The sequence below is a fragment of the Coturnix japonica genome, chromosome 4 (genome assembly GCF_054131305.1).
Source record: "Coturnix japonica strain WE chromosome 4, WE-NBRP24, whole genome shotgun sequence".
Lineage (NCBI taxonomy): Eukaryota > Metazoa > Chordata > Aves > Galliformes > Phasianidae > Coturnix > Coturnix japonica.
In genome coordinates this window covers 20,649,235-20,674,904 of record NC_140666.1, presented here as the reverse complement: position 1 = coordinate 20,674,904, position 25,670 = coordinate 20,649,235, and the positions used below count along the sequence as shown (strand labels likewise).

The 25,670-nt window shown below is 39.9% G+C and overlaps 1 protein-coding gene and 1 long non-coding RNA gene across 6 annotated transcripts; one reads left to right on the top strand and one right to left on the bottom strand.

Annotated features, from left to right (window-relative positions):
* Window positions 1-1,480: 1,480 nt before the first annotated feature.
* ATP7A (ATPase copper transporting alpha) lies at window positions 1,481-25,639 on the bottom strand. 2 transcript variants are annotated; one of them, XM_015860441.3, is made up of 23 exons: window positions 25,418-25,639; window positions 19,655-19,791; window positions 17,537-18,026; window positions 16,070-16,798; window positions 15,067-15,276; window positions 13,863-14,026; window positions 13,154-13,315; window positions 12,557-12,633; window positions 12,154-12,379; window positions 11,473-11,706; window positions 10,944-11,035; window positions 10,451-10,578; window positions 10,129-10,283; window positions 9,672-9,806; window positions 8,621-8,815; window positions 8,264-8,446; window positions 7,752-7,965; window positions 7,391-7,537; window positions 6,812-6,954; window positions 6,271-6,474; window positions 5,613-5,730; window positions 4,975-5,077; window positions 1,481-4,830 (listed from the first exon to the last, which is right to left on the bottom strand). In XM_015860441.3, the coding sequence occupies exons 2-23, from the start codon at window positions 19,760-19,762 to the stop codon at window positions 4,554-4,556; spliced, it is 4,494 nt and encodes a 1,497-aa protein (XP_015715927.2). In that variant the 5' UTR covers window positions 19,763-19,791; window positions 25,418-25,639; the 3' UTR covers window positions 1,481-4,553. The 2 variants fall into 2 exon arrangements, with proteins under 2 accessions (XP_015715927.2, XP_085402316.1); XM_085546190.1 differs by lacking the exons at window positions 1,481-4,830; window positions 4,975-5,077; window positions 5,613-5,730; ... (7 more) ...; window positions 10,129-10,283; window positions 10,944-11,035.
* Window positions 2,647-14,343, top strand: LOC146760978 (uncharacterized). Of its 4 annotated transcripts, none has more exons than XR_014945677.1 (3): window positions 2,647-2,780; window positions 5,597-5,737; window positions 14,144-14,343. It is a non-coding gene; the product is annotated as an uncharacterized LOC146760978 (long non-coding RNA). The 4 variants fall into 4 exon arrangements; XR_014945676.1 differs by lacking the exon at window positions 14,144-14,343 and adding an exon at window positions 10,394-11,255; XR_014945674.1 differs by lacking the exon at window positions 14,144-14,343 and adding an exon at window positions 7,359-7,636.
* Window positions 25,640-25,670: the final 31 nt, after the last annotated feature.

The following is a 25,670-nucleotide window of genomic DNA, read 5'->3' as shown; positions in this document are numbered from 1 at the left end:
TCACCTTTCTGCCCTTCCTGCTGGTTGTGAAATATCTACATCACTGCAAATATTTAAAGACAAAATGCAAACAGCTCAAAAACCCGTGCCTTTAAAGTAACTCATACAACGAACTCAGGAGGGCAAAGGATAGGTAAATTAAAATCAAAAGACAAAAAGGATGAAAGGATGTGGTGTGACCAGCTGGGAAGTCATTTCAGGGAACACGAAACAGACACAGCCATCACCCAAATCATCCTGCGCCTGAAGGAACGAAGTCACTGTGGGCATTTGTACCCCGGCCCTTGTATTGAAATGAAATGAATGAGCCCAGGTGCCGCTCCCAGATGTTTTAATGAACAGGGCCCCTTACGAGAAGCTGCGTGACATCTCAATACGCGGCCGTAGCGTTGTGCCAGCACTTGGCCAGGGTTTCACTGCTCCAGCAAAGAGCAACGGAAAGGTTTGTCTGCCTGCCTCTCATTGCAAGAACTCCTCCCCAAACCGCCAGCTGCTCCCTCTGTGTTCTTTGCCTGATCCTTTTCACTTTATTTCCGCTTTGCTTTACTGTGTTTTAATACGTTTCTTTAATTGGTCTTAAGCTTTGTGATGTAATGTCTTGCTTTGTTCATTTGTTAATTGCTCACAGACTGCCCTTTTCACTGCAGTTTCTCTTACCTCTTTAATGAGGACAGTTGCTTTGAGCACGAACCAAAGTTCACATAGCTGGGGCAGGCAGGCCATGGAAGCATGGGACAGAACAGAGGTGAAAGAAGGTAGCGCTGATTTCCTTCTTTGCTGCTTTTATGAGACTGCTCCACTGCTCTGGCAGATGAGGCCCCTCTGAGGAGGACACAATGATTTGCAGCCTGTTCTCTGTTCCCTGGTGATGCCTATTGAGTTCAGTGGCTCAGCAGACTGTACCTGCTTTGAACCCAAGCATTTTACAGCAAGGAATGTTCTTCCATTTCTCAGAAATCAGCTGATCACAACCCTGCTCTACATGTCCCCTCTCTCGTCTTGCATCTGGATGTATGCACACAGCTCTCAAGCTCTTGATTCATTTATCATTGATGCCTTTAATGGGATACAAAAGCCTTGAGTTGTTTTCACTTGTGATGTAGTAGCCATGATATGAATTCATAGCTACTAAAATCATCCAGTCAAGTGAATGGAGAAAAATAACACTGACAGTAGCACTGCTCTGGTATCAGACAGGTGCTGAATTCTGCTGCAAAGCCCGACCTTCAGGGCTCTCAGACTGCTCTGCAGAGATACCTTCTAAAAACAATACTGGGGAAAAAAACAGGGAAGAATGCATTTAGAAGAAACATGGCTATACTAAAAGCTATACTAAAATAGAAGCACTTGGGCGGGGATTAAAAACAAACAAACAAGTGCTGCTCCAACTTACAGAGTCAGAGCAGAGAAGAAATTCTGAACAGCTGCAGAACCTGTGATGTCAGAGTGCAAAGTATCTAAAGGAGATCACAGACCATGATTAAAGAAGTTGCTGAAGTTACAGTTTTTATTATACAATTTATAATCATCACTATAATGACGGAGGCACAGTCGTAAAAGAACAGGAATTATGAAACTGCATTTTTTTCCTTAATATAAAGAAATGTAACAGTACTGAATTAGCATTTCACAACAGCATTCTTTTTTTCCATTCAGGTTTAAAGCATTGGGATGGAGCTTGTTTTAAGCAACATCTGTCATAAATAAAATCGCTTGCTTTCATTGCGTTCTGCAGCTTCACATTCTTTTTCATTTAGAATTTCAAGTGTCTACGCTTTTACAAGTTTATTGGTAAGATTGGGAGTGATGCTTAAAGCCTTCAGTGGGTGTGTTTACATATATAATATATATATTTAAATAAAACAGGTTTTATAAATAGTTACAGAAAATAAAACAGACGAGTAATACATAATTCCATTTGTAACTACGCTTCCAAGAGATATTTGAAATTCTGCAATTCAAACAGTCTGCAGGAGTAAAGGGACTCACATACTGAAACAGTCACATCTAAGGAAACATGTACCTCCCACGTTATTTCACTTGCACTGTACATTCAAACTGGAAAATATTTTGGTTCTTCACTGTAAAGCACCTTTATAAGACACATTAATCACAAGACAAGCTTTCTGCAAGTCAGCGTTACACATCAGGAGAGTGGGAAGCAGGACTGGACAAACTGTTCTCAAAGACCTGGACTCAATTCCTTCATCACATCACATTCCAGCAATGCAACGCTCAAATGCACTGTCCCAAATTCAAGTTCAAAAGACATTTACAGACAGGTTTTCTTTCGGAGGAAAACTGGATTGAAAAGGTCTTTCAGGCTGAGTTGTGAGCAGTGCTGTTAGCACAAAGCATCGCCTCATGTAAGCTTCTTCCAGGAGTTTGGTTTCTACCCAGACCTTCTCCAAAAACACATCCTGAATGAATGAACAAATTCCTTGTGCTGATTTATCTACTGAGCAGGAATGTGGCCCTATAGAACTACTGTATCCCCTCAGAAAGAGCTCATGCACCACAGCAGGGGCTGGAGCAGCACCCGCAGCAACAAAACTCACCTGAAAGATCTGCCTCGTGTCTTTTTAATGTGATTTAGATGACCAGTTACCAGCAAAACTCAGACAATAACATGCAAAACATTTCTTGTTTCAGCTGCAAAATCTTGCTGAGAACAACACTGAGAATGAACACGGATTAACAAGGCAACTGAAATCTTTGGAAACAGTTTACACAGCCTTAAAGCACAAAAAGCTGCTCGAGAACATTCTGCTGGCCTTTAGGTAAGTATCCACTCTGCAAGAAATAGCTTTGTTGCTGAGAACTGAGGAAAACATCTCATGGAATGGCTTTGCAGTTGTGCACCTCAGAATCTCTTAACACAACATGTATACGTACAACCTAACAGAAGTGAAGACCTGTATCGTGTAAAGATACTAAGAGCCTAATTCTGAAACAGAAATGTTTTGTTTCTTAAATGAGAGGCAGCAATAAATGTTGCTCTCCTCACCACAATACGACAGGTATACCTGCTAACAGCATAACCCACAGCGCGGTTCTGTTGTTTCTATACACTGGTATTTTCCTGGTAGTTAAAAAAAATAGAAGTCAAAACTGCTCTTGAGTTCTTACACATTCACATCAGACTAAGTTAAAACTTAAGAGCATTACAGAGATGATCCCTGTCCTGTTCTGAATTGGATATTACACCTCCTAGCGGCACCACTTGGAATTACATGTTTACACCATTAATTGTATCTTAAAATTTAATTCAATAGCATGGAACTTAATAATTGTTTTGGATTGCTGGCTCAGCACAGGATTGAAAAACAAGGTTTACTAAGTGCCACGTAGGTAGCTGGCTACTGGGTGATGAACACCAACTTCAGTTCTCATGGAGAATATCTTTAATTTTAATATTCATGATTAAATGATCAAAACCTGCATTCTGAGATTTCAGTTCTACAACAAATGAAGTTGGTCTTAATTCATAAAGCCTGAATCTGAACCTCCCAAACTAAAAAGGTTCAGATCAGTGGAGCAGATTCTGGACCATTCCTGGCCCACTGATCTCTATAGGCAACTGGTGTTAGTGCAGTAGCTGAAAAATAATAGACTCTTTGATAAGGTTAAGTACCCCCAGAGACTGAACTGAAATATTTCAGTGGTAGTCTGTGTGACACCAAACTGTTGTTTAAGGGGTGCCAGTTGATTTTGGCAGTAAGCACTGGCTACACTGCTGCCTTTTCAAAAGCCATTTCAGTGAACAGCACCTCACATTCACATACTCAGATGTTTGTTGCAAGAGATTTTGAGTTGAGAAAGAACAAGTCTCCCAACCCATTCCATCTTCAAACACACAATCTCTGTAGGAGTGTACTGGGGCAAAGTCGTATGGTGTTAAACCTGGGTATGATGTCAGGAAGCAATCACTAAATCTCTCAGTCATCTGTCTGACAGAGAGATGGTTTGAAACTAGGAGCAAGAAAAGTTGGAACCAGCCGTTTATAAGAGACGGTGGCATTGGAGAGGAACGACTTCTGGTACAATGCAGGCTATGGAAACAAGAGAAAGTTTTAAGTAAGGCACATCTATCTGCAAACACAGAACTTTCAGCATTTTACAAACATGGTCATTTGTAATTCTTTTAAACACAGCATTAAATGTGACTGTGTATAAAGAAACCCATTAAAAGGGCGGAACACACATTTCTGGTTCTTTAACTGTATTCTGACATTCTGCCAGAAGATGCTGCACTTCAAGCTTTGCATAAACCCAGCTCTGTTTGCAAGCTTCTGCCTCATTGTTTTGATAAGTCTAGTTCAAAAAAAGAAAAAGTACAGCAGAAGGCCACTAGAAATAAACTTCTTTTCTACAGTATAGAAGAAATACCTGTATAGATAGAAATTAAACCCCAGAAAGGCAGAAAAGCATCTGTAACAATGTCCAGAAACGATGTTTGCTTGCACAAGCTTGTAGGCAGTTTTTAGGTTGTTTCGATTATTTTTCCATTTTGTTTCTTTCTTTCTCTTCTCCTTTTGGGGGAAAGGAATCTTTCATAACGTCGTGTCATCATCTTCTCCAAAATCTCCCACCAACAGTGAATGCTTATCTGGTTCATTAAGAACTATGCTGTTCACTGACCGCTTATCGGAAAAGAGAGAATTTATAGAAGCTCTGCTGTAATTGATGATTCGATCCATTAAACTCAGCTTACGAGTGCCTGTCCCAGCCTCATCAATTCCAATATGGACACTGATTTCTGATGGGCTCTTCTGCTTCATTTGGCCACGGGCCTGGAATTCGAGTTTCTCAGAACTTGGCTTCTGGTACCTAAAGACAGGAAAAAGCAGCAGAAGGTCAGCATGTCTCAGGTTGAAGTAACAGACACTAGAATATGGAAAGAAGCCACCTTGTAATTGCTATGATCATGAACTTCACATCTAAACTACAAATAACAACACTGTTTGTACTCACATCTTTAGCAGCAAAGAAGACAGCACAACAGAAACAGAGGAGGCAGCCATTGCTGCAGATCCCATCCAGGGCTGCAAAACCAGACCAATGGGCAAGAACACACCTAGAAAAAGAAAATGATGAGTTCAGGGCAGGAACACAGCATTCTCCAAGTATGAATCCAATGTCTTCTGTAAAAACACAGAACTCCACATAAACTAACTGTAGTTCCATTCCAATTATGTTTATGAATATAATTTTAGTTTAGTGCTAAATGACAAATACTTAATGCAAATATTTATATTCTATCTCAGGCAGAGCCCATAAGTGAATACATCTGAATATGTTGTTTATATAATATGAAATACAGAAGCAGACGTGTCTTGCCAGCCTTCAAGTAAAATGTTTATTCACAAGATTCATCTCATTCAATGAGCAGTTTACTTTCAAGTCAGTTTTGTGTGTTAAGTGCATCCATAATAGCTATAATAAGAGGGAGGTCAATGCACAAATAGGTCACTGCACACTCTGCAGGCAAAGAACTCCGCACTTACTGTCAGTCAGAAAGCAAGAAACTGGATTCTGTTCCATACAAAAATAAATTGCTGCCATCTAATGACTAAGCACAATTTTATTATCACAGGGAAACATGCACATACCAGCTGCTATGGGAACTCCAACAAGATTATAAATCAGAGCAAAGACAAAGTTGATCCGGATCCTTTTGACAGTCTTCCTTGATAAATCGATACTTGCTACCACATCCATCAAGTCATCCTGGAAGGTAACATTTATTGGGGATGTCAGAGATAAAAAGCAGACATGTGCAGCGTCACCATAATCCCATTTTAAAGCTAACTACCACTTACTGGACGTTAACAGACTACATGTACTGAACTTTCTTTAGGTTGACCTATTGTGCCTGCACAGAGCTCATACAATGAGCACCAATTTTATTCCAGACATCCCCACAACCCAAATGAACACACACAGCGCCATCTATGTGGTACAGCTCTAGATGCTTACCTCTCCATCCACACTGACATGTGGGAAGAAGTGAGTATAACACTGGAGATATTCCCATTCGTTCCTTAAGTACAACTTACTGTTGCCAAAGGTCCCCTCACTTTTTATTTCCTTTGCCAACTCCCAAGCTCTAACTGCCCCCAAATCTGTAGTCAGAAAATGAGGAAAGGTTCCTTCATAGAACAAGTACACAACTAAACAAGCAAGACAAAGACGATACCTAATTGTACTTGTTTGTGAAGGTGCTATACCAACACAGTTGAAATGATATCACACATTCTTCTTTCTTACCTTAATGAGAACCACGTCAGCTGCCTCAATAGCTACATCAGTACCCGTGCCAATAGCAATTCCCACATTAGCCATAGCAAGTGCTGGGGAGTCGTTGATACCATCTCCAACCATGGCCACTCGTTTTCCTTCATCCTGTAGCTGTTTCACTTTGGCCACTTTATGAGAGGGAAGAACCTCTGCAAACACTTTAGAGATGCCAACCTATGGGGAGGGTTGAAGAGAGAGAACACAAGAAGACCTTTACCACTAGCTATCACATCACTAGAGGCTGTAACTTGTGCTACAGAGGCTGAAAGCAACGTCATGCTCATGAGACAAAGACCAAACCCATTTGATATGAAAATAAGTCTCACTTCAGAGCTAACATTGCTCCCATTCAAAAAGGATTCTTCAGGGCTCCTTTTTATTCAGTCATACATCAACATTTCTCACCATGGATCAGATCTATGATATCCACACGCAGCAGCAGCATGATACTATCTGTTCTGTAAGTGGGATGTAGCAAGCTTCAAACCACAACACACACTGAACTGCTTACCTGAGAGGCAATGGATCTTGCTGTTTTGCTGTTGTCACCAGTCATTAGAACAACTTCTAAACCCATATTCTTCAAAGTGTAGACTGCCAGCTCAGCTTCTGGTTTTACAGTATCAGCAATAGCTATCAAGCCACACAGCACTCCTTAAAAGCATAAAGGAGTTTGTAGTAAGTTGGTTGTTTTTCTTTTGGGGGGTGGGAGGAAGGAAGTAACATTTTCTTTAGTAAGACCACTTTGAGAAACACTGATATTGACAACAAAAAGTGGAATATAAACAGCTACTGGGGCAGCAGTGCTTGAGGCCACAGAGTACAGACTATCCAACAAGAGAATCATTTTTTTCCTCCTTTCTTCTGCTTTGCTCTCCTCCAAGTCTTTACCTTAAATTCATGGCTCCTATCGACTGAGAAAGGCAGGAAGAGGTTTTCTAGTATGAAAATGTTTCAAAACTCAGCTAATCCCGTCTTTTCATCCCATTAGTCTACTTCAGGTGTAACTGCTGAGGCATTACTACTTATCAGTTTCTATTTAACTGGTCACTAATCAGCCTCTGAATGATGGAGACCACAATGAACTTACCATCAACAGCTATGAGAACCGCTGTGCGACCTCTCCTCTCATGTTCAATCATGGCTTTGTCAACATCGTTTTTAACAAGAAGGCCATTTCTATTCATCCATTCCCGGTTACCAATGAGAACAGAGTATTTCTGAGAAGTAACTGCAGCTGAAAGAAGAAAAACTCTTGCCACTGTACAGATAATGATTTTATCCAAATATGCCAAGTGATGTGTGACCATGAAATAAAGGAATGGACTTGATGCAAGTCCAGTTTTCCAAGGCAGAAAGAAAATGATCCCATTCTTAAGGATCCTGACTAAGACCCAGAACCAAAAGCATGTCTTGCAATACATTTAATCTATGAATTAAAGTCAGCTTACTTGGTAAGTCAGCATCAATAATCAGGGCAGGCTGCACCGATTCCTCCACGTATTCCTCAACTTTTACAAGTGTCACATTTTTAAGATTGTTTTCTTCAACCATTTTATTTTTCCTGTAGAGCAATGGTTCTATATTGGTGACTTTACAGCTAATGCCGCAGCCTGGAACTACCTGAAAGTCTGTACATGTCCCAAGGGTTTCTGAACACAGTTCCTTTAAAAAAAAAAAAAAAAAGCAGAGAAAAAACATTTACAACATTTACAAAATTCACAAGTTAAAGTGTAACCTAAGCAGGAGAGCAGAGAAACATTCAATCTACAATCAAAATGTAAATGTGAGTATCCAGTGGATCTACTATATGATCAAAGGATTTACAATGGCCTCACAATTTTCAGTATTCCATTTGAATACATTGATCATTTTCTAAATGACTCAAGACTGTTCATACTTATCAATTAATGCAGGAGTGGTTTATCTGTAATACATACATACATTTGCCCATACAACTTACCTTTTTGCAGTATTTTGTTATTGCTGCTCCGAGAGGATGCTCACTATTACTCTCTGCAGTTCCCACAATCGCCAGCATTTTATTATGTGGCAGTCGATTACTCTCTACCAGGTATTTCACACGCATCACTTCTGGAGTTCCATGAGTAATTGTACCTGTCTTGTCAAATACCACCACATTTACCTGCAGCAAAACAGGAAGACACGTTCAATGAAAAAAGCTTTCATGTACAGCTAGCTTAGAAAACTTCATTTTTAATCAAACATTCTAATATGCTACTTAAAAAACACAGAAATCTGCTCAGGCAGGAACTGGCAAAATGCTACCGCTACATTTCTTACAACCCACATTTCTTACCTTATGTGCCATCTCTAATGGCTCTCCTCCTTTGATCAGTATGCCATTCTGAGCTCCTACTCCAGTACCAACCATCACAGCCGTTGGGGTTGCTAATCCCAGGGAGCAGGGGCACGCAATACACAAGACTGTGATAGAGGCTTGGAACGCGAAGCGGATTATCACTTCAGCTGTAGAAATGCTCTTATTGTAACCCTAGTGACAGAAATTTGTATTATTTACAAATGAAATTCAGCAATGAAAATGATGTGTTCAACTACACATTGCCTTTGATGTAAAAAGAATGAAGTAAAAATTGCAAACATGCAAGATGAAGCATTAAAACTGAATGCCCAGGAAAAATTATGCCATAGCTAAGATTAATTACAAAAATCATTACCAGTATCTAAACTTTGTTATATAGAGCATATACTCATGGCTTGTTTTATTAATAAGACATTTTCTTAAATAAGGGACCACACTCTACAACAGCTCTTCTGAATGTTGATAAAATATATTTCATCAAGAGTTTGTGCCACAGTAAGGACACAAAGATTGTTCTCCTGCAACTAATAGATGGAAATGCTGGAAATCTAGTCCGCAAAAGACCTGAGAGTTAAACAACCCCAATGTACAAATCAGGATTCTCATCCTCCTCTGGCATTCACGTGGGATACAAATTCCACTGATTTTAAAGCTGAATTTACACAAAGCTATGCTAAAAAAAACTAGAGGCAGAATTGGAGCCTATGATGCAAGGGATTTTTCTCCCCACAAAGAAGGGGACACACGAACACTAAACCTTGAATTTTCCCAATTTAGTTTTTCTATTTAGTTTTTAAAAACTAAATTCCAAGAGTTGATTAATCACTGAATATTCTGTATGTGAAAATGTCAGAGGGATGTTACAGTACAGAACAGATAGAAATTACAGGGATGAAAATAATTTCACGCATTCCCAGCCCACAGGTTTCTGCAAGAATAATCTAAAATGGGACTGCTGCAACCCAATAGATCTGTAGGCTTATTATATGTGAAATATTGAAGAAATCGTTTAAGGAGATTGACTTACCAGAAAATATTTTTCTACTATTTCAAAATCCACAAATCCAATTATAATCCAGGCAAAGAGGGTAACCACAGAGACAACCACAATAAAAGGAACAAAGTAGCCGCTAATTTTGTCTGCAAATTGTTGTATAGGAGCCTAGGAAGAAGAAAAAACAAGTGTCAGCTCCATCAACACCATGCTGTCTTGTATGTCTTCAGACATAACCATAATCATAAACAAATCTCAGCACATTAGGCAAACCACGCTTTGTAATTACATTATTAACTCTGTAAGATGATGAGATTTGAAACAGAGGATCATATCAAAGTTCCCATTCAGTAAAATAAAACAAACAAAACCAAAATTCATGGTCCAGCTGCAATTCAAATCCAAACAACCTTAATCATTTTGCAAGTGATTTGGTGTGCTGATGCCCAGCTACAACAAAACCCAAACCCTTAGGTTGATAATACTCTACCTTTGAGGTCTGGGCCTCCTCCACAAGTTTAACAATCTGTGAGAGAGTTGTGTCAGCTCCAACGTGGGTTGCTGAAATCAGCAGCGATCCATTCTGATTAATGGAACCAGCAATCACTGTGTTGCCAGGCTTTTTAGTCACAGGCATCGCTTCACCTAAAGAAAGGTCAACAACAGATAACTGTTGGAGCTTTTGCAGCACTGTTATTTCTGATAATGACTACCAACTCTTTTATTAAAAAAAAGTTTCAACTTTTATTCTTCAGATTCGTTTAAAAGAAAACAAAAACATGATTACGCTTGCAAACAAAACAGATGCTCACCTGTGATAAGAGATTCATCCACCATAGAGTGTCCCTCAATAACACGACCATCCACTGGGAATTTGCCTCCCGGCACCACTTTGACAATGTCACCTCGCTGAACCAGCTCAACATCAACTTGCTCTTCACTGGAGAGTTTGTTAAACACGAGATTATTAACTGAAGTTAACCAGGCAAAAGCACTAAACATAAAGCATAATTCCACTGGATGACACTGTTAACTTAAACAAAGGCTGTTTTACAGAGCACTAAACCTATCGTATGTTAATTTACTTTCCAGCTGAGAAAATCCACTTATTTGCTTACAAGCAAAAATGAGTGAGATTCCAATAAAACAAACTGCAGTAGTGTTTACTTTTCTGCATTTTAACATTTTCAAATACAAATCTGAAGTTATTTTCTTCATAGTTCTACAGAATTATAACATGTGACTGTGAATTTCATATATTATCAACAAAAATGGAATGATAGAAAATGCAAATGATGAAGATACCTTAAGAGAATGTTATCAGGGCCCAAGGTAACAATAGTTGCTTCAGTAGCTTGTAATGAAATTAGTCTTGCCAGTGCTTCTGATGTTTTACCCTAGAATAATAATTTTCATATTTTTCTGACTATGTATTGCAAAAAAAATCGTAGGGTAAACGACAACTTCATATGCTGCAATTTACTCTGTTAAGAAAATACTTTCTGAACATGGATTTGTATTATTTCATAGTTTTTGCTAGTTTAGGTATTGAAAATGATTTTATAACAACAACAACAACAAAAAGGTTAAAAAATGTAACAAAGCTTTTGCAGCTGATTTTTTTAAGGTATGCACCATTCTGAAATTATATTCAGTGTCTTAAAGCTTGTAGATACAACGTTTTCCATTCAGTGACACCAAGAACATATATTTACTATGTACTGTAGGCAGCACAAAACTTCAGCCTTCCACCATCACTATTGAGAGCCATCTGAAATACAGCTGCCATGCCACACTCTTTTCTGCCCAACACATGTACTTCTACTTCCCTTACCTTTGCAACGTGCTCCAGCCACCGGCCCAATGAGATGAACGCCAGCAGCATGGGAGGTGTGTCAAAGAAAGTCACAGGGTTTACTTTTGCTTTCTCAGCCATTGCAACTAGAAGAATAACAAATGAGTAGACGAACGCAATGGAGGTTGCCAGAACAATGAGCACATCCATGTTTGCAGTTCTGTGCTTCAGCGCTTTGTATGCCTGTATATAGAAGTGCCAGCCTCCAAATATCTGTAACAGCAATGGCACCTGTTATATTCTGTACACACATTCGTAACACACAACAGCACTATTTTTCCAAAAGAAATAGCTCTTTTTTTTTGTCATTTGTCTTCTCCATCACTTACTGAACCAACTCCTATCTCTGCTCAAGAAACAGATCTTCCCCTCAGTATTCCCAGATTACATCACCACCATGCAGCTCTACCAGCTCCTCCTTATGCCCACTGGCTAGAGCTAGACAAGCTGCCTCAGATGCTGTCAGACTGCATAGCACCCACACACAGACTGACCTACCCTTAACAGTCCCCAGCACCGTTTATGTTAGCATGGAGTGGTGGCACCTCAGAATTATTTTCCATTAGTGTAACTGCAGTCACTTGTCAAATTTAATTTCTCTATTCTTTTTCACCTTACATGTTCTAACCCCAACAAACTTGGGGTCACATTGCCACCTACCTGTACTGGGACACAGAGTAAGAATGACAGAAAATTCATAACAGACAGTCCTGGCAGGAGCTGGTGTTCCAAGAACATAGAGGAGTGAATGGCCTCCATTTCCTCATTACTCATGTTGAGATGTTTGTGAGCATCTGAGAGCTGACTGTCCACAATCATCATGTAAATCATCATCGCCATGACAGGAATACAGAAAACCAGACTCACAAAAAAAGACCTTCTCCACCTTAGGTTTAAAAATAAACAAATACATTTGTTTTGCCGTCAAGTGCTGAATAACATTTTAGCAAGCAAGTCCTTACAAGCTTACAAAATGTCATAAACTTTACTAAAACAGAAAATGGACCAAAAAAGCAATCAAAGATGTTTATATAGAATCTAAATATATCCAAAGAATACTTACTGCCTTATTTCCTGTCTGTGATCCAGATGACTAGCAGATCTATCTTTTTTCACTAAAGCAGTTGTGAAATCTAAATCCTAAGGAGAAATAAATAAATGAGTGACTTTTTAAAGACTGATTGCACTCTTAAAAACTTATGGATGTATTACTCATAGCACCAGCCCACACCACAAATCAAATTATTCATTTCATTAACACTGTCAGAGCTGATTGCTCTTATCCCTGCATGGGTTAACTTACTAAGTTATAGTCAGTGTGATGCAGAAATCAACCTTTCTAAAACATTAAAATGCAAGTCTAAAAATGTGGCTTTCAAAAAAGTAGTACAGAAAATGAGGGACAACATCAAGTAACTTATTTAATCTCTCTTCTGCTACAGCATTTTACCCTTCTGCAAAACCACAGGCTGTTAACTTCCAGTAGCCTGGCTTTTCCAGTCTCTCTCTTTAAACACTAGGACGAGGTTCTAATGGAGCACTGTTTCTGAGCTGGACCAGAATTTTTTCCCTTTGATCACTTCCCCTTCTGTTGTGGAGCATGAAACTATCCAAAGGACACTGGTTATTTCACCAGATGTGGTGCCTTCACAAAACTAACCTTTATCACTTGTATAATATCTCGAGGACCTATAAGCTCAGGATCGTATTTAATGTGCGCTTTGTTGGTTGCAAGAGCTACCGAGCAGTATAAAACGCCATTAGTCTTCATTAGAGTGGATTCGATTCTGTGCACACAAGCAGCAGATGTCATTCCTCTCACCTGAAACATAAAAGTTTCCTTTAGTCATCAAAACAAAAAGTTAATGCATCTCTAGGAAAAGAAAACGTGCTTTTAACTACCCTGACCTACTTATTGCTTATGTCTGGGGCCTGAAGCAGCAAGACTGGAGGGTCACTTATGAAGGATGAGAGCGCTGCAGAGGAAGCAAGGTATACAGACTTAAGTTATTAAGCTCTGCTCAACCTCTGCTGCCTCTTCATGATCAGAGCTGGGAACTCAGAGCGACTCAGCGACAAAATAATAAACAGACAAATCCTGTAACATACAGAATAGCTCCACCAAAATACAGGGGTATTTTTCTTTGACTTCAGCATAGTAGTTTGAGCCAACCCGGGGTCTGAAGGACAACCTTAAATTCAATACACAATTTGTGATCCATACCTAATGCACTCCTATGGCTTGAGTTTTACTTGTTTGTGCATTAAGCCCCATTATATTTTTTAAACGTTAAGAAGCAAGTGATTACACAATTGTGCTTAATAGATAAAAATAAAGACAAAGGTGTTGTTTTTAATTACTAACTTACAACAAGATCCAGAATTCCATCTCCTTCACCACTATCTTCCATCACAGTAGCTCCAAATCCCAGCTCCCGTATGAGCTCTGCAATAGCTGAAGGGTGTATGACAGCAGGATTATACCTCACTTCTGCCTTTCCTGCCATTAGGGCAACAAGTATTGAGTGTATTCCTAGAAAAGAAGGATGTGAAAAATAGTAGTTGATGTTTAAGTCAGACCCCCGTGTTTATGACAATGTAACAGCACAGTAGCAATACAGTGAAGTTGAGAAATCTACTGTATTTCCAGGTGCATACAAATGAAAACATAAGCATTTCTGCAAGATACATCCACAGTGCAACAAAAGCCTGAGAGCACAGACGTGAACACAAAAATTATTACTACAACTGAAAAACATGCAGCTCATGTTTACCGTTTAATTACAAATAATCCTTTTACACTGTATGAAAAGATGACCCACTTATGGAAAAAAAATCTTCTAAAATATACTCCAGCCTATTTTTCTGATTTAATTATGGCATTTCAAAAATCCCTTTGCTCAAGAGAATCTGAATGAATGCGTTCCAGAAAGCATAGACCTAACAACGTGCAATCCTTCTGTACTGAGTTAAAAGTAAAGTACAAAAAGCTTTTAGGATGGAAAAACAATATTTCAGGTTAACTTGGAATGTATCCACCTGCACAACAATAATTAAATACAGTCTATAATAACGACTCCCCATTATACTCATGCAACCATTTGTTCCTGCAAATATTCACTCTGACATAGAGACAGACATCATTGTCCTGACTTGCAAAGCTAAAATTAGCTTACCTCTCTTTAATCCACACTAACACTGACATTCTCTAAGAGTTCCACCTGTAATACAGGCACAAATGCTTCTGCTTTTAGTTTGCAGATCAGGGCAAGTCATACCGATAGAAAAGATCTGTTTCAGTTTCAAGAGGATTCATATCTATGTCTATATATTCTCTTTAGAGTAACTCAGCTCCTGCTTTTGCAAGGGCAGTCGCCCAGCCAGCATGGCAATGAAGAACCAAGTATTATGTTCTCTTCTCATCCTATGAGCCAACTGCAAGTAAACTATGTTTTCTCTTAAAAAATAAACCAACAACAGCACTTCTCTTGACAACCCACCAATCAAAAACACAGTACAAAAGCTAACCTTGTTCTCTAAAAGAAATGCTTAGAAACGTAAGATTATACTGACCATCTTCTCTTCTTAAATTTCTCTCAATGTTGGCTACACAGGAAGCACATGTCATTCCTGTGACTTGGATGTAGCACTTTGAGGAGCTCTTGGACTCTTTTTTAGCAAAGTTCTGTAACATTTTGGAGGTAGGCTCAGCAGATTCCAGCAGTTCTTTGGATGTGGGCTGAGTTATTCCCACAGAGAGTTCGGTCTTCTCTGAAGAAGAAACTGAAATGGATATCATTACAAATAGATGTTGAAATTAACTACCACCGGGTACAATGTAAGGCATAAATACTGCTGGCTAAAAAAAATATAATCATGGATCATGTAAGCATGCAAAAGCTTCTCTGTTATCCTATCAGATATATGTTCACAGTAGTTGAGCCATAAACAAAACCCAGTCTAGATTAATCTAGATAGAAACTGCACTCAGGCCCATTGCTAACATAAGAGAGTGAACACCAGTCAGCATTCAGTCTACCTCCAGTATCACATTTGCTGCGTGACTTTATGACAGCTGCTTGTTTAAAACCCTGTACTCACAAAGTACGGAACTTATAAAAATAAGTGGACCTAAAAACAAGTTCATTTAGCATTTTAATGGGTAGGTAGTAAAGTAGGTAGTGCTGAAGTAGTGCAGAAGTTTAACTAAACTTTGGTTATAAAGTGTTCTGGCGCACTTGAATTTTCTTTCAGGATGTGACATATTTAAAGCATTGGAATGGGCTGCCCAGAAAAGTCCCCATTCATTCCATGAATATCAGACAGCAGCAAACTGGGACACCATTTGAGTATCAATATTCCTGCTTATATTTCCAGACATCTCAATCGTTTCTTATCAGTCTAGAGTCTTAAAGGAAGTGTCACATGTACATTTAACACTCTCACTAACAGTGAAGATATAAAGCTTCTCTTGACATGCAGGAAGCATAATACGTTAACTGCTACTTTCATCTTCAGTGGTACCAAATCCCAAAAAGAACTGCGTAATACTTTTAGAAGTTTAATATGTCATTACCTGGCAAAGAAGCATCAAACCCCATATTTTCTATAGAGGATCGTAAATCTTCTGGGCATGTTTGCAGAGGGTCGTATTCTATAGTTGCATTGTGATTTGCCAGAGAAACGGTAATAGTTTTTACACCAGCCTTTTGGGAAATGACCCCCTCAATAGACTGCACACAAGAATTGCAAGTCATTCCTTCAATGTTTATCACAACGACTTGAGTAAGGGGCTGGCCAGCATCCTTTACAGACTTCAGTGGAGACACCAATGCAGGGAAAAGTGCTACATTTTCATATTTGTCAAGAAGGCTGACTTTAAATGTCTGTGGGGACACTGCCTGTATGGCACTTCTCAGTGCATCTACGGTAATTAAGTTTGGGTTGTATTTTACAATAGCAGATTTATTCTCTAACGAAACAACTATATTGGTTACTGATGGGAGTGTTGATATGGTGCTTTGAATATTGAGGACACATGAACTGCAGTGCATGCCATCGACTCTGAAGACAACAGTCTTTGTATCATTCACATTCCTTGTGTTTTCTTTCAGTGCTGCTGTGTCAGAACTTTTGGTCTGACCATTCTTCAGCCTTTCCAGGTCCACAGCATTGAGTTTAAGGGGTCTAGGCTGCTTTTTGACAGATGCTGTGAAACCTGCAGCTTCGATCTGACATTTGATCTCTTCTGCTGTAATGAGATGAGGCTGATACACAACAACAGCTTCTTGATTGTCCAAGGACACTGAAAATTAAACAGTAAAAAGAATTGTGCATTACTGCCCTAAGCATAACAGGCATCTTTCTATAAGAGCAATACATGGTGCCAAAGGTTACAAAAAAATGCTTCAAATGCTCAGAAATTTAATTGGAAAAGGAAGGATATTTAAGTGGCCTGGTAAATTTCGATGTGATTTAGTTCAATCATTAATTGTCTGGGCAATGTCACAATCCCTGCATTCTCTTTTTTTTTTTTCCTTCAGTTTTTGCTCTTTTCTCAGGATGTTCACACATGACTTCACTATTTCTTAACAGATACATTCTTTTATCCAGGGCCTGCTGCGTTACATTCATGTTGAAGCTATTTACACAGCTAACTTCCCTTTGGATACAATCACATGAGAATATTAAACTTAATTGGAAAAAAACATATATAAACTAACATTAACTGCAACACAGAAAAGACATCTGGTACTGAAGGACTCTATGACTGAAAATAAAGAACTCTACTACAACTCCAGCTTCCCTATCAAAACACAAAGCAATCACTGAATGCTATCATTCATTTAACACAGATCTCCTCACCACAGTTTGGTCCCCCTTCTCTTCTAGTCCAAATTAAACACACAACTATGCATGTAGCGCAGTGGGTAACTACTGCACAGAACTAATCTAAAAACAAGGTATCTCCAGAATGCCAGCAGATTACAGTATCTATTTTTACCACAAAAACCCATTTTTTTTTCTATAAGAAAAACTTTACCTTTAATCCGTTGAATTCCTTGCAATTTGCCAATCTTCCCTTCAATAGTGCTAGTGCAGGAATGACAGGTCATCCCCTCCACTTTCAGGCGCAACAAAGCACTACCTGCATGAGACCAGCTGGGATCTTCACACGTTCCTGGAGTCACCTCTGGTGCTGAAATACTTAAGTCTACCCCAGGGACCATTTGAACAATCTGCTTGCCATTTATAATGGAAGAAAGGAAAGTCACCACTGCAGATTTTTGATCAGAGGACACCTTAACATCCAGGATACCTTTGTTCTTCAGCAGTGCACTGCGAAGCTCTTTAGATGTTAGAGTTGATTGAGAAGGAATAGTAAGAAAAACAGTGTCAGGTAAAACAGGTTGTGGGTCTGAACCAGCTGATGTAGCATCAAACCCCATGTCATATATTGCTTCCTGCAGCGTTGCTGGAGTGTGTAGTTTTGAGTCATAAATAATGACGGCATTCTTATCCTCTAGAGATACCTTGCAAAGAGAAAAATAATGAAAACCAATTTAGCAAATTGCAACATTAAGAGATAGGAACTAATAACCTGCATGGGATTATGAACAGCTATTATTTGCAGATGTCAGTAATACTTGTCCACTATCATTTTATCCATCACTCCCCACTTTGAACAACGAAGCCATAACAGCCATCACACAATAACTTCTGCTCATCCATGTAACAACATGGCTAGACAATGAAGATTTTTTTCTCCCCTTGCCAATTTCAGAATCCTTTAAGAAGAATCTGTCAGGCCACATTTTCTTAAGACATCCAGACAACATCAATGCATCTTATAGCAAAACAAACAAACGAAACTTGCAGTCAAACTCTTTAATTACTCAGTGCAATTCAGTCAACAGCCAGTGAGCCCACAGTAAAAAAAATCTTAATTGTTTGCACAATTTTGCAGTTAGTAGTAATTACTCTCATATTACAATGATGGAAGAAAATGTTCTTTGAAAAATCCAAGGTAGCAGTGAAAGGAGCCCAGTAATTCTTGGCATCTTAGGTACAGGTTATTACCCTGCTTTGTGGAATAAAGTGCATCAGACTTCAGAGAGCAAAACTCAGTTTTGAAACTAGACACATGGCAAACACCAAAGAAGCTGTTTTTTATCTCTGTACATTTTGGTGATCCAGAGACTTCCTGATTTAGTACTAACCTTTCACAGTCAATGGTACAAATATCCACAATTTAATTTGCTCCAAACCGCTGATACATCAAATACAATTACTGCAGTTTCCAAAAGGAAAAGCCAACGTCTGCCAGAGGCCCAACACGCTGTCATTACATATTATCTTTACTCTGGGCAAAGAAACAACCTGAAGGCCACATACGTAATTAAATCACACCAGTTAAATGATTTTAAGAACCACCTTTCTGCATTTTTGTCCGAATTATGAGCCTTAGCAGAATTAGGAATATGGACACTTATTGGTTTCATTGCAGTTGGAGGCAAAATTACCTAAATGCAGCCCTGCCTGTCTGTATTAGCAAACCAGCATTCACCTCTCTGCGTGACCTAGTTCATAATCACTCTGTGTTCATCTCTGACGTACCCACTAAAATGGAAACAAGTTTGACAAGACCAAGAAATACTATTTTCTGTAGAGTAAAAAAATCAACTACTATAAAACATTACAGCAAGATTTCACAATCTAGTAATTAAACTCTGCAATTCCATGCAGCTGTAATTGTTAAGGACTGCTCCTCCTTGCACAAACTAGCCAGAGGACCAAAAGGCATCTCTTCCGCAACAAGAAAGCATCATGAAAAGTTAAAATCAAGGCAGCTCAAGGAACTCTGGATAAGGGCAAACCAAGGAGCTCCATCAATTGCTATAATTCTGCTGTTATTTCTCTTAATGGACAGCACAAAAGAATGTGAACATCTAACTTGTTTTAGTAAGCGTCTCATTATTTCACAATATTAAATTGTGCACTGAAATTCATACTACCAAACTGAGGCAGAATCTTACTTGAGGAGTTACAGATGACAGCTCAACTCCCTGCACAACTCAGTGCAGTGCAGTACAGTAAGCATTAGCTTTTCTCTTGCTTATACAAGAACAAAACTTTCTAACAGATGTGTAGCATTACTTACTTCTATGTTATGGATACCGTTCATCTTCCCGACATGCTGTTCAATGGCCTGAACACAGGAGTGACACGTCATTCCCTCCACACCAATGACTACGGATCTTGCCTCCATTGTCAAACTCTACCCACGTCTTCTCATCACTGTTGGTCAAAAAGAATTATGATTTTTTTCCTTAAATTAAAAAAATAAAATCAAAACAATCCGCTGCAATTAAGCAGATGATGCACCTGCTCACAAGACTCCAGTAGATTTCAGAATCTGATCAAAATATAATGTTGAGCAAGACATTGCAGGAAGGAGGCATTCAGCTACTTGCTCCTATGTATTTTCAGACATTTACAATTAGATTTCCATTATAATCACGATCATTTAATCACATACAAGAAAGCTGTGACTCACTGGTGTGAGATTAAATTACTTGGAAAAGAAAGCACTCGGAAAGCCAGATCAATAGAGGACGGGTTGTGAAGCACAGAGACAGGAGACAATTGCTTGTAAATACAAGCCCAGGAAGAAAAAAAAAACAAACAGAAACACCCCACTAAACCTAAATGAAATTTGTCCATAGAGATAATATCAATTGCTAAGGAGTTCATTTGTCCAGCACATAGATAAAGTAACAGAAATGAGGACAAAAGACTTTTTTAAACCTTTGTAAATTCACATTTTTTTTCCATTACACGAGTGGCTGATGAGCAGGATGATAATCAGTCAAATTGGCTGCAGTGAAACCATCAGCAACTTCAGATGACTAACCCGACAGCTGAAGTTACACATGTGCTTAAGTGGTTATTACCCCGGGGACTTGTCTTTGAAACTAGATTACAGTAAGTAAGAACAGCGTTTAACAAAATTAATTTGTTCTCTCCTCGGTAGCATTTCACAACTGCGTCTGAGTGTTTCTGGATTTGCTTTGAGACACTCTGAAGCCACATGAGGAATACTGGAACATTTCACTGTAGAACTGGGTTTACCTCACCCATACTTAGAATCTCTAACTAACTGCTGAAGCTCAGCCAACAGGTGAAGACAGTACAAACCTCTGAGTTAGAGTAAGATTTCCAATAGAGGAAATAAATACAGGTATTTAATTCAAATGCATTCTATGTGAAGAGCCAGGAACACATTGCATACTTGTTAATCAGATACTAGTATGTGCAAATTTAACTATCATTACTAGGTCAAAACATTTTAAAGTAAACATGCAAACATCACAAAAGATAGTCTGAGAAGCTGATTTTAAGGATTTCCCTGGTGCATTCCCCGAAACCCACAAATGACCAGCTAAGTGATATGAACTATAGCCTGAACCTTTATATTCCAGGAGACAATAACAGTCAGTTTTGTTGAAGATCCACAGAACATGCCACAAGAGAGAAGAATTAGCACACATCAATGATAAGCATGGCTAGTGGACACAAATGGTCAGCAAGTTGTTGAGAAAACCTGGTGGTCACAAGAGCTTTGAACACCATGAAGAGCTGCTTTTATAGCTGTTCATTGTTGGAAAGTTTCCTCCTCACAGCCACAGAAGTCTCAGCAACACACCAAGAGCTGCTCAAATCCTTACCAACACCCTCAACAACCTGCAGCGCCTTCCTATGAGGCACTGCCTATTTACTCAGAATATATCACGTAGTGCTGATGTTTCACCCTGCCATCCAAATAGTGGATGAAGCTGGGAAGCAAATGCACCTTGAGGCTGTTGGCAACTGTGGGATCAGAAGCAAAAAGTAGCTTCCTGCTGCAGCTCTTCCATACACGAGTGTGAGAGGATGCAATGCAGAACATGCTGGTTCCAGTGCCGACAGCTCCAAGGGAAAGCAGCAGGCAACAAAAGCTTCAGTTATTGCTAAGCTTGGAAAATTAGCATTAACACTTGCATTGGATGTGCTGATTGGCTTCTGCTGACTCAGAAGATAAAACAGCAACTTATATGAAATAAGGCATCACATTATGCTGTACTCTATAGAAAACAGTAAATCAGCGTGCTAAGAACTAGGAGAATAACTCTACCTGAAGTGTTAGTACAGGCTCCACTTCTTGCCTACTGCACAAATAGTTATAGGTAATATTTACACATCTACAGAAATAAAGAACCACACCTGAAGCACAAGGGAGTGATGAATCAGTAGCACAGTGCTACACAGGTTGGTAAGATACGCTGCCCTGGATGAGCTTGTGTACGAGAGTAGGGGAAGCCTGAGAAAGCCTGCTGGGGTTGAGCTACAGTAGGTTCCAGCCATTTACTACAACCAACAAGGGTACAGTGTTGTCTTTTCTACTCATCTTGTATCAAACTAATGGCAACTACACAAGCAATAAGGTAAAGTAACGTTATAAAAGTGTTTGCAATACTTAACAGCATTGCTATTTATTTTAATGCGTAGGTGAGAATTAACTGTTTATATATAGAGAGAAAACACTATAAATACTTTAAAAACCCCAAAGACCTGCTATTATTACAGCATGTTGGGGGAAAAGTATTTCCTCCATTTTCCGGGGTTGTTTCCTTCCCCATCTGCTGCTCATCCTACATACAGTCAATTCCACCACTTTTCATACAGCCTCACGTTTCCCACTTAAGAGGTAATATGTGGAAAAGGAAACAGCAGTTGCAGTTAGTCTGCCTTTCTGGCCTGTTGTAACTAAAGTTTGTAAGGTGACTTCAAATATGGTATTTATGGAAGCGGAAGAAAATTTGATGGCAGTAATTCTGAACCTGAATAGCCACGTTAAGATCACAAAGCACAGTGAAATCCTGTTACGTTGAGAGGATTTGACGTGCACTGCTTTGTGAAGGCACAGCTCTCCCTTTAAAATAAAATAAAATCTGCTGGTGTTTGGATTTAAATAATAAATCAGAAACAATAAAGTTTCATTCATTTTACTGCCCTGGGGACGGGTTTGTGTATGTTTGTTTGGGCTTTCAAAAGACTGTTCTCTGAGGAGTAACAGATCAGGGCACCACGCCACTAAGAACAATATAAACACAGTAGAGAAAATCCTCACCTTGGGGGAACTGTAATTCAAACATGCATTTAAGATGCATCCAAACCTTGCCTGCATTTCCAACATTCTTGATACTGTTTCGGGACTTGTTTTCTGAGGAGGGGATGATGTGATTACATAGGCAATGTGTACACACACCTTTTTTCCTCCTGTTACAAAATTCCCAGGAAAATATGTTCTTACACCCATGACAATACTGACAGTTAAATGCTATTTCTTCTTAAATGCATTAATATTTTACCAGGTTGAAAAGAAGAAGGATGCAGTCAAAATACTCTCTGTGAGGCTGTGCAGTAATCATAGAATCGCTTGAGTTGGAAGGGAGCCTTAAAGGCCATCACTCCAACCCCCCTGCAGTGAGCAAGGACACCTACAGCTCCAGCAGGTGCTCAGGGCCTGGTCCAGCCTGACCTTGAGTGTCTGCAGGGATGGGGCACCTGATGGAGCTTCTACTAATAGTGACAGCTGCCACAATCCAGATGCAGGTGCTGCACTTGGGGTTGTTGAACCTCATGAGGTTCTCCTGGGCTCAGTGCTCAGCCTGTCTCTGTGGATGGCATCCCATCCCTCAGGCGTGTCGACCGCACCCCACAGCTTGGTGTTATCCACAAACTGCTGAGGGTGCACCTCAGCAATCTGTGTGTGCTACAGCAATGGTTTGAACTTAGAACCTCTCCCTTAATGCACCGGGTACTGGTAGTCCTATGAAATACATGTAGTACATAATCTGCTGTGCTCTCTGTCCGCCTGCAGGCTGGGCGGCCCTTTGGCTTGTGACAATCATGGACACATTATTTTCTTCAAGATGCCAAGTTACAGATCACAGGTTGCAGAGGAGTTTAGTTGTACTCTAAACCAGGACACAGCACCATCTGCAGAACATCTCCATCATCACTATGGATCTGACACTGCGGACAAATGGCACCAACTCCCCTTCACACATACTTTGTCTAACAGCTTCATTAGAAAACACAAAGCTTCTGTTCTGGAATAGCATCTAAAGTCCATCTCAGCCTTGAACAAGCTTTGTAATAAGCACGTGTTAACTTACTGTATTCCCTAATCTATTATTCACAGCATAATATCCCTAGAAACTCCCTTTCAGACGTTTTAAATCCTTTATTACTCTTCTACCTGTGTTTTGCAGTATACAAACCAGTACTACTTCCTTGTTTGTACTCCCACTTCACACCCCAAAAAACACTTCAGTGTTTCTAGTATCAAAGCCAACTCAGGCACTGCAGTGTAACAACGCACCACGCACAGCAAATATGCTTTGTGTCTATGGATCCGCAGGGATATGTAACAGAACAACTGAGTGCGCTCCTTGAAGGGTACAACTTCAGCTTTCAACTAAGTTTTCTAGTCATATTTTGAATTTATAGCTGCTAAAAGATGCCAGCAAATGGGCAGCATCAAACAAATGCCAGGCACTGAATCTGACAGCTTTAATTACAGCCTTAGGGCTTAATAAGGTTTCCAAGTGGCTCAGTCCTACCTAAAAGCTTCATTTATGGCACCAGAAAGCGGAATTCCTAATTACATTAAGTGGAAGAGAGCGTGCCTAAATGTCTCCAGAAACACACAGAAGGAAGAACAAAGGACATCATAAAATGCCAAAGCCATATCACCTTGGTGAAAATACTGGAGTTACAAGGGACCTGGTCTGACATTAAAGAATAGTAGCTGTTTGGTTTTTTTACTTCTCCTGACGAATGGTTACATTTAGAAGTCAGAGCTGATTAACGAGGCTTACTCAGCACGTCTATAATAAATACCTATCGCAGACAGCTATGTGAGGCTACACAGGGTAATTCATGCTGCTCCAGTCTTAAGCAACTTCTGCTTGGTCAGCAGACGGTGGAAACTTCCCTGAGGAATTTTATTTCTATAGCAGTCGGATGGGAAAAAAAAACCCAACACAGATTGAAAATACACCATTTCAGCTCTAAGGACAGCTCTATAACTAGTGGAGACAAGCTCTTTACAAACTGTTCCACTTGCTCATGGCCTTCCACTAACTCTTTGGAATGGGTTTGTGAAGAATGTGAATATTCCCTCGGAGAAATCATTATGAACATCAGGAACAGAATATAATATAGCAATCATTATGAACACCAGGAACACAATATAATGTAGCAATTGTTATGAACACCAGGAGCACAGTATAGCAATCATTATGAGCATCAGGAACACAATATAATATAGCAATCATTATGAACACCAGGAACACAGTATAGCAATCATTATGAGCATCAGGAACTGAATATAATGCAGCAAGACTTGCTGTATGAGCACACCGAGGTCAGCTGAGGCCTCCCATTCGTGGGCTCAGTCTCAAGGTGTGATACATAATGCACTGCATTAATGAAATTCGGAATAAAAGCAGTGTGTTATGTTATGCTACCTCTTCCTTTGTTTATTCATCACCTGGCAAGGGAAAACAAGACCACGTCTTCTCTCTACAAGTGGATAAAGCACTCTTTCTTAACGTTATTTCTACACAAATCGCGTTGGTGCTCCCAGGGCACATCCAACACACAGACCTAACTTTGGTGGCAGCAAACTGCAGAGCTACCAACCAGCCTACGTACATCACCATGCAACAAGTGCCCCAGCACAGAGGTGCCATCCCAGCAGGGATGTAGACTTTTAACAAGCACAGCTTTACACCAACGAGTTACACGCAGTTTCCAGCACGTCAGCGCAGAGTGGCTACACTTTGCTATATGTGCATCCTTAGAGGAAACCTACCTCAGATGGCCACCAAGAAGCGCCGGCCCGTTTCCAGCGCGCTGACACGATGTGATCCGTGGAAGGTTCGGAAGGGAAAGCCGGCAGTGACAAGGCAAAGCGCCCCGACCCCCAGCGCTCCGTTCCGCGCTGCAGCCGCAGCCGTGCAGGCCGCGGGCTCCGAGCGCACTGAGCTGCGCAGCCACACACCGCCCCGCCCCGCCACGGCAGCCAGCGGCGCCTGATGACGTGACACGCTCGGCTGTCACATGCT

What these genes read in the sequence shown, in the direction of transcription:
- ATP7A (XM_015860441.3), bottom strand. Translation starts at nt 19,762, where the DNA reads ATGGAGGCAAGATCCGTAGTCATTGGTGTGGAGGGAATGACGTGTCAC. An exon ending in GTTTGATGCTTCTTTGCCAG is followed by an intron (nt 15,277 to 16,069) that starts GTAATGACATAT and finishes TATCCATTTCAG; the next exon opens with TTTCTTCTTCAGAGAAGACC. An exon ending in CACAGACAGGAAATAAGGCA is followed by an intron (nt 12,380 to 12,556) that starts GTAAGTATTCTT and finishes TTTAAACCTAAG; the next exon opens with GTGGAGAAGGTCTTTTTTTG.